The 8,405-nt window shown below is 63.7% G+C and overlaps 1 protein-coding gene across 1 annotated transcript; it reads left to right on the plus strand.

Annotated features, from left to right (window-relative positions):
- The first annotated feature begins 335 nt into the window (after window positions 1–335).
- Window positions 336–8,405, plus strand: CILP2 (cartilage intermediate layer protein 2). Its single transcript, XM_047094874.1, has 8 exons — window positions 336–399; window positions 1,428–1,526; window positions 2,531–2,803; window positions 3,463–3,618; window positions 4,685–4,963; window positions 5,370–5,478; window positions 5,673–5,830; window positions 6,070–8,405. The coding sequence occupies exons 1-8, from the start codon at window positions 336–338 to the stop codon at window positions 8,403–8,405; spliced, it is 3,474 nt and encodes a 1,157-aa protein (XP_046950830.1).

Raw genomic sequence — 8,405 nt, forward strand, 5'->3', positions numbered from 1 at the left:
CCGCAGGCAGCTTGGGACCCAAGGTGGAGAGTGGAGAGTGGGTTGAGGGAGGGACTTCCAGCTGGCGACGGGGGGGGAGGGGGGGGAGGACGCAGGCCAGCCCGAGGGCGGAGGCACAGCCGGACGCACCGAAGGGGGCGACCGGAGAGGTTGCTAACTCACCGAAGTCACCCAGGGCCAGGGAGCGATGCTTGCACGGGGCGTGGCCTGCACGGGGCGTGGCCTGCGGTCACCTCCCGCCCCCACCCTCAGCCCCAGCGGCCGCCAGACCCGCGGGAGTCGGATCCGAGCGCGCCGCGGAGCCCGGACCCTCCCTCGGACTCTCGGACCCGGCCATGGCGTCATTGCCGCCACTACTCTGCCTCTTTGTCGCCGCCGCGCACCTGGCGGGGGCCCGAGGTGAGGCGCCCCATGACCCCAGCCCAGACCCCTAGGCCTGGCACGCAGCCGCTCCGGGAGAGGGAACCAAGGGACCCTCTGGCTTCCTCAGACCTGGGTCCCCCTTCGTCAGTCCGGGAGTGGAGTGAAGGGGCGTCGGGGGTATGGATTCTTGGGACCAACAACGGGCCCGGGGGAGGGAAGGGAGGAAACTTCTCTGTTCTCTTGCCTCCTCAAGAGAGGTAGGGGAACTCGGAGTATCCAAATGAACTTTAGGCTCCTTTAGGTTCCTGGGGACAGCGGGGGGCCGGTCTCACCCCCAGCATTTGGACTCTGAAGCATTGTGTCTTGGCCCAGGATTCAGGGGTCAGAGCGGTCCCCTCTCACACAACTCCTCCTCTTCCACAAACACACCATTCAGAAAACTTCCCGTCTCAGGAGCACTCAGTGGAACAGGGCACTGGATCCATTTCTCAGATGAGGAGACTGAGACACAGACAGGGAAGGGACTTGTCTGAGGTCACCGCTCAGCCTGGCTATCTTAGATAACTCAAGGTCAGAGAAGCCAGGCTAGATTCCAAAGACCTCCCAATGGCAGCTTGGGCCCCAAGTGAAGGGATGGAAGGTACACTGAGGGAGAGACCTCCAACCCCGCAAATGGATGAAGAACGCAGCTCCACCTGAGGGCAGAGGCAGAGCCAACTAAACTCATGGTCGCTGAGCACACTGAGGGGGAGAACTGGGTCAGACCAGACACACAGACTTCCCCAGACTATGGCATCCTGGCCAGGGCAGAGGGAGGGATGGGGCTGCAGGAGATTGGGGGTAGGGGCCATAGGGAGGTTTCCTGGAGGCGGCGGGGGTCGGGGGGTTCCTGCATTCCTTGGGGTCAGCCAGAGAGATGATTCTGGCTTCTGAGACCCTCACTCACTACCCCCCAACCCCGCCCCGTGAAATGGGGATGATCATGACAGCACCTTGTATACAAGCAGCCCACAGAGGTCCCCATCAGCATGTTTCCTTCCCTCCATTCCTCATCCCTCCCACAGTCACTACCCCCCCTGAGGAGCCCACAGCAACTGCCTGGGGCTTTGAAGGCCCATCTCTGCGCCCCGGACAGCCCTCACCAGCCCTGGAGGATTGGGAAGGTGAGTCATCCTGGGTCCAAGTCCTGGCTCTGCTGTGGACTCACTATGTGAGCTCTGGTTGGTGTGGTCATGTAAGGAGGGGACACAAGGGGTGAAAGGCCAGTAACTTCCTGGTCCCTGGACATGGCAGCCCTTGGCACAGGTGCCCCAAGAAGTCTAAGTTTTAGGAGCAGAGGGGTGAGAGTCCAGGGCCTGTTTTGTCAAGGAGGAAACCAATGTAGGGTGGGAGTGGGTGCTTCCTCCCTGCTACTGGAAGCCTCGTGCAGGGTGCTTCTAGTAGATTCCAGACCTGTAGTTCTGGAACCTGGGTCTCTGGTTTCCTAGCTGGGGAAGTCAGGAAAGGAGTGAGCACACACACACACACACACACACACCCGCCCCCTGCGCAGGTGGGGTGGGGGGCGGTGGGGGCGGGAGTTGATGGAAGCAGAAGCTGACTTCTGGGAGGCCAGACCGTCCCCACCTGTGGCTTCTGTGAAACAGGTTGCCTGGTGGGTTCATCCAGGCAGTGAGCAAGGGCCCAGCTGGCTCTAGCCAGGAGCAGCCAGGCAATGGAAAGCCACAGCTAGGGCTGTTCTCCCTCGGGTCTCCTCCTGCTACCTTTGTGTCTCCTCACACCTCAGGGGTTCTGAATTCTGACGTGGGGGGCAGGCTTAATTTTAAGGTTGGGGGCTGCTGAGACAGTGTCAAGATGTCAGCGTGGCAAAATGTCAACCTGAATGGGCCAGCTCAAGTATTGGGCGGCAGCAGAACGGGGGCTGGTGCTAGGGGAGGCCAACCTCCCGTAATCCCTTTATAGCTCCTTGTGCCCTAGAGGACCCTGGATCTGGGCGGGTCAAGGGCGGGCTGGGTTAGCCCGTGCTCATTGGGGGTGGGGTGACCGTCTTAGCAGGTAAACAGTTACCTCGGAGATGGGGGTGGGCAGGCCGCTTCCTGGGCCCCTGCATGCACTGATGAGGCCCGACAGGCTGTGGCCCGGGTCCCAGAGCGTGCGGTGCCCACAGAGGCCAGCCAGTGGACGTCCTGGTTCAACGTGGACCACCCCGGCGGCGACGGAGACTTTGAGAGCCTGGCTGCCATCCGCTTCTATTACGGGCCAGCGCGCGTGTGCCCGCGGCCGCTAGCGCTGGAGGCGCGCACCACGGACTGGGCTCTGCCGTCCACTGTAGGCGAGCGTGTGCACTTGAACCCCACGCGAGGTTTTTGGTGCCTCAACCGCGAGCAGCCCCGCGGCCGCCGCTGCTCCAACTACCACGTGCGCTTCCGCTGCCCGCTTGGTGAGGGCGGGGCCCAGGGAGGGGCGGGGACTGTGTGGGGATGGGCGGGGCTGGGGAGAGGGCGGGATCTATATTAGTCATGCAGAGAAGAGAGTGGGGATTGGCAGACGTGGGTCATAGGTGGGTGGAGCTTGAATGGGTGGTACTGGGGAAAGGGGGCAGGGCCGTGTGGAAGTAGGCGTGGTTAGAAAGAGCTGGGGTCCTTTAGCAGGGCCCAAGGAGTGGGCTGGATCATATAGGGGCGGGGCTTTGGAAAGGAGGGCCTGGGAATAGGGGCCCAGGTAGGGAACAAGAAAGACCCCTCAGGAGCTCATCTCCCTCCTGCTGCCCTCAGTTGCTCATCTGTAACAGCTCCATTCTTTGGGGGCGTGTTTTGACCCCAAATGTATGAGGGACGCAGGGAGAACAGCACGGCTAACCTCGGGGAGCTTATCTGGGGTTGGGGCAAATGGGGTGTTACCTCAACTGCACGTTCGACAGGTGCGCCTGGGGGACAACTGATGAGAGCAATGGGCAGAACCTCTCTCTTGGGGTACGCATCCTCAGGCGCACTTAGCGGGGGGCGTCCTCCAGTCCTACATTGTTACTAGATTTCCAGGAGGCGCAGTCCCTGGCGTGGGCCACCGTCTCACCTTCCCTCCTCTCCGCCCTTACCGCAGAGGCCACGTGGGGCGCGTGGGGCCCGTGGGGTTCCTGTTCAGGGAGCTGCGGGCCAGGCCGTCGCCTGCGTCGCCGCCGCTGCCCAAGCCCGTCTGGGGATGCGTGTCCGGGGCGCCCCCTGGAGGCGCAGAAGTGTGTACGCCCTCCTTGTCCAGGTAGGAGGGATGGGGCCTGGAGGAGAGTGTTGAGTTAGAGGCGGGGCCTGGACTTGGAGGGAGGTGGCCTGCTGAGGAGGGTACCTAGTGGGGAGAGGCGGGTTGGGAATGAGCCTGATGGGATGGGGCTGGAATGGAAGAGGCGGGTCCTCGGGGGCCAGAACTTGGAACACATGGAGACTGGCCCTTCCTTTCCTTCTGCGCCCCCGTCCCTCCGCCCCACGCGGAGGAGCATTGGTGAATGTGTGTATCTGGATGGGTGAACGCCAAGAAGGTCATGTCCAGGCACGGGCAGATCCGAGTGGGCATTGCTTTGGGCGCGCCACCAAGCGTGTGGATGTCCTGGTGGACACGGACACACTGAAGCCAGCTCATGTGCTTGGGGCACACACGCGTGGCATTCACAGCCCCCCTCTCCCGTACCCCACGCCCACGCGGACACGCGCTCACACCCTGGCAGACACCATGCCCAAGCCCTCCCAGGGCCAGACACCAGGCCAGCCAGGAGGCGACTGGAAATTCCGATCCGCCTGGGCTCCACAAACATGGTCTGGAGACTGCGCCCGCAGAGCCCATGGCAGGGTGGGGGAGCACGGTGGCCAATGGGGTAGTGGGGTCCCCACCCTACCCCGCCTGGCTCTGCCCTCCTGACGCCTCTGCCCTGACGTTTTCAGTGGAATTTTCCATCTTATGGAGAAACCGCGGGATTGGGAGGGGAGGGGAGGGAGATGTTCTGAGCCCAAGACCCAACCCCTAGCTGGGCCCCCAGCCCCTGCTGGACATTTTCTCTCATGCTAAAAGGAGCCTCTCTGTCCTGTGAGAGTCACCTCTCCTGTCCCCTCCACCAGGGCATTTTCCTCACCCCTCTGGACCACAGGTCTGCCCCAGTTCTGACTGCTCAACCCCATGTCCCCACTCACACAAGAGGCTGTTCCAAGCAGGGCCATGCTGAGGCCTCTGAGGGGCACAAGGTGGGGGGGGGTGTCTAGGCATCTTTGCTGAGTGATTGAGTGGAAGGAGGGAGTGAAGAGGCTCCTCTGTTCCTCTGCCTGCCTTTGTCCCCCAGGTTGCAGCTCCAAGACCTGCAACTGTCCTGACCACATCCTCCTGGGCTCGGTGGTCACCCCATCTGGGCGTCCACTGCCAGGAGCCAGGGTCTCCTTGAGAGACTGGCCTGGCACTGTGGCCATCACCGATGCCCATGGGACCTTCCGGATTCCTGGAGTGTGTGCCAGCAGCCGGGCCAACATCAGTGCCCAAATGGATGGCTTCTCTGCAGGCCTGGGCCAGGCCCAGGCCAATGGCTCTATCTCTGCTGTGGTCACTGTTGTCCTTAATAAGTTGGGTAAGTGCCCCAGGGCAAGGAGGGTGAGGAGGCTGAGAAGCTAAGAAGGAAATTCTGGGTGACACTTGGGAGGATGTGGTGCAGAATGAGGTCACTGGGGAAGAAATAAGATGTGACACAGCCACTGGAGAGAGCATAACACTAAATATGGTGCCATGGGAGGAACAAATACACTGTGAGAAGTTGGAGAAGGCGCGAGATGAGACAGGGACTTGCAGGGGGGCAGCATTAAGATGGGGCGGCACCCTCTTGAGCAGCCATGGGGTGAGCTTGAATGGAGAGGTCATCAGAAGAGCCACAGGTGAAACAGGGCGTCCCTGGAAAGGCAAGGATGGGGCCCTGCCCTTGGGAAGGCTTGTTGGGAGAAGCTGGGATGGGGCAGGACCTTTGCCACCTTTGCCCCCAGAGAAACCCTACCTGGTGAAGCACCCCGAGTCCCGAGTGCGAGAGGCTGGCCAGAACGTAACCTTCTGCTGCAAAGCCTCAGGCACCCCCATGCCCAAGAAATACTCCTGGTGAGTGCCCTGCTCCATGCCCAAGGGCCTTGCACCCAGCTTTGCGGTTTGATTGGATTTTCCATGACATGTGGTGCCTCAGAGACTGGGAGAAAGATGCTCTACAACCTTGCTGGGCTGCATGGGGGATGGGGGACGGATGCAGCCCCTTCCCTGTGCTGAGGGCCCCCTGGTGTTGCCCACCTGCCACCCAGGTTCCACAACGGGACCCTGCTGGACCGGCGAGAACACAGGTACGGGGCCCATCTGGAGCTGCGGGGGCTGCGCCCAGACCAGGCAGGCACCTATCACTGCAAAGCGTGGAACGATGCGGGCACCGTGCGCTCGGGCAGCGCCCGGCTCACCGTGCTGGGTGAGCACCCTCAGCCCCCCAACCCTGAGCATGCCCTGAAACTTAGCCGAGGCCCATCACCAGCGAAAGCAACCCCAAATGGAGCCCCAGCTGCAGACTGCTCTCTGACCCTACTGAGTCTGATCCCGGGCCCCCACTGAGCCCCTGGGTTGAGCCCCTGATCCCAATCCAGGCCCCAACCTTGGCTTCAATGGAGCCCTCCCCCTGACTCTGATCTGCTCTGATTTCTTGCTCTGCAGCCCCGGGCCAGCCAGCCTGCAATCCCCAGCCCCAAGAGCATCTGATCAAGCTCCCAGATGATTGTGGCCAGCCTGGCAGCGGCCCCGCCTACTTGGACGTGGGTCTCTGCTCTGACACCCTCTGCCCCAGCCCTGCAGGCTCCAGCTCCCGGTGTGGGGACTCAGGGTCCCGCTGCTGCTCCGTTCGCCGCCTGGAGAGCAAGGAGATCCACTGCTCCAACTATGTCCTCCCCGTCAAAGTGGTGGCTGAGTGTGGCTGTCAGAAATGTCTGCCCCCTCGGGGGCTGGTTCGGGGACGCGTGGTGGCTACCGACTCAGGGGAACCCCTGCGTTTTGCCCAGATCCTGCTAGGCCGGGAGCCCATTGGATTCACATCTTATCAGGGCGACTTCACCATCGAGGTGCCGCCCTCCACCCAGCGGCTGGTGGTAACTTTCGTGGACCCCAGTGGGGAGTTCATGGACACTGTCAGAGTTCTGCCTTTTGCCCCTCGAGGTGGTGGCGTATACCACGATGTCAAAGCCATGCGGAAGAAAGCCCCTGTCATCTTAGATGCCAGCCAGAGCAACACGATCCCTCTTGGGGAGCTGGAAGAGGAGGACCCGTTGGGCGAGCTGGTCCTCCCGCCCGGAGCCTTCCGCAGAGCCGATGGTGCACCCTACACGGGGGCCGTGGAGGCCCGGGTGACTTTCGTGGACCCCCGAGATCTCACCTCGGCGGCGGCCGCCCCCAGCGACCTGCGCTTTGTGGACAGTGACGGCGAGCTGGCGCCGCTGCGCACCTATGGCATGTTCGCGGTGGACCTCCGCGCCGCGGGCTCGGCGGAGCAGCTGCAGGCAGGGCCGGTGGCCGTGCGCGTCAATGCCGGCCAGATCCACATGGCGGGCCACGTGGAGGCCCTGAAGCTGTGGTCACTGAACCCTGACACAGGCTTGTGGGAGGAGGAGAGCGGCTTCCAGCGAGAGGGGTCAGCAGCCCCTCGGGTCCGCAGGGAGGAGAGGGTCTTCCTAGTGGGCAACGTGGAGATCCGCGAGCGGCGACTGTTCAACCTGGACGTGCCCGAGCGCCGCCGCTGCTTCGTGAAGGTGCGCGCCTATGCCAACGACAAGTTCACCCCCAACGAGCAGGTGGAGGGTGTGGTGGTCACGCTGGTCAACCTGGAGCCTGCCCCCGGCTTCGCGGCCAACCCCCGTGCCTGGGGCCGCTTCGACAGCGCGGTCACCGGCCCCAACGGCGCCTGCCTCCCCGCCTTCTGCGACACGGACCGGCCGGACGCCTACACTGCCCTGGTCACGGCCACCCTGGGCGGGGAGGAGCTGGAGCCCGCGCCCTCCCGGCCCCGCCCGCACGCGGCCACCGTGGGCGTGGCGCAGCCCTACCTGGACAAGCTGGGCTACCGCCGCACCGACCACGACGACCCAGCCCTCAAACGCAACGGCTTCCGCATCAACCTCGCTAAACCCAGGCCCGGCGACCCCGCCGAGGCCAACGGCCCGGTGTACCCGTGGCGCAGCCTGCGAGAATGCCAGGAGGCCCCGGTGACCGCCAGCCACTTCCGCTTCGCGCGCGTGGAGGCGGACAAGTACGAGTACAACGTGGTCCCGTTCCGCGAGGGCGTGCCGGCCTCCTGGACTGGGGACCTCCTGGCCTGGTGGCCCAACCCCCAGGAGTTCCGGGCCTGCTTCCTCAAGGTGAAGATCCAGGGCCCCCAGGAGTACATGGTCCGCTCCCACAACGCTGGGGGCAGCCACCCGCGCACCCAGGGCCAGCTCTACGGGCTTCGGGACGCCCGGAGCGTCCGAGACCCCGAGCACCCCGGCACGTCCGCGGCCTGTGTGGAGTTCAAGTGCAGCGGGATGCTATTTGATCAACGTCAGGTGGACAGGACGCTGGTGACCATCACGCCCCAGGGCAGCTGCCGCCGAGTGGCGGTCAACGGACTCCTGCAGGATTACTTGGCCCGGCACCCCCCACCCGCCCCAGCTGACGACCCGGCTGCCTTCGCCATGCTGGCCCCGCTCGACCCTCTGGGCCACAACTACGGTGTCTACACGGTCACCGACCAGAGCCCGAGGCTGGCCAAGGAGATCGCCATCGGCCGCTGCTTCGATGGCTCCTCTGACGGCTTCTCTAGGGAAATGAAGGCCGATGCTGGCACAGCTGTCACCTTCCAGTGTCGGGAGCCACCAGCCGGCCGGCCTAGCCTCTTCCAGAGGCTGCTGGAGTCCCCGGCAACAGCGCTTGGTGACATCCGCAGGGAGATGGGTGAGGTGACCCGGGCACAGGCTCAAGCCGCAGGTCCCCTCCGTACCCGCCGGGGCAGGGCCCGCCAGTGA

This window comes from Lynx rufus, unplaced genomic scaffold (genome assembly GCF_022079265.1).
Source record: "Lynx rufus isolate CCGP_SWC_20201006 ecotype Redwood Valley unplaced genomic scaffold, mLynRuf1.p SCAF_4, whole genome shotgun sequence".
In the NCBI taxonomy this organism is placed as follows: Eukaryota; Metazoa; Chordata; class Mammalia; order Carnivora; family Felidae; genus Lynx; species Lynx rufus.

Excerpts from the sequence above, each read along its gene's own strand:
- CILP2 (XM_047094874.1), top strand. The coding sequence starts at position 336 with ATGGCGTCATTGCCGCCACTACTCTGCCTCTTTGTCGCCGCCGCGCAC. Across the intron at positions 400-1,427 it reads GCACCTGGCGGGGGCCCGAG|TCACTACCCCCCCTGAGGAG; the intron begins GTGAGGCGCCCC and ends TCCCTCCCACAG. Across the intron at positions 1,527-2,530 it reads AGCCCTGGAGGATTGGGAAG|AGGCCAGCCAGTGGACGTCC; the intron begins GTGAGTCATCCT and ends CGGTGCCCACAG.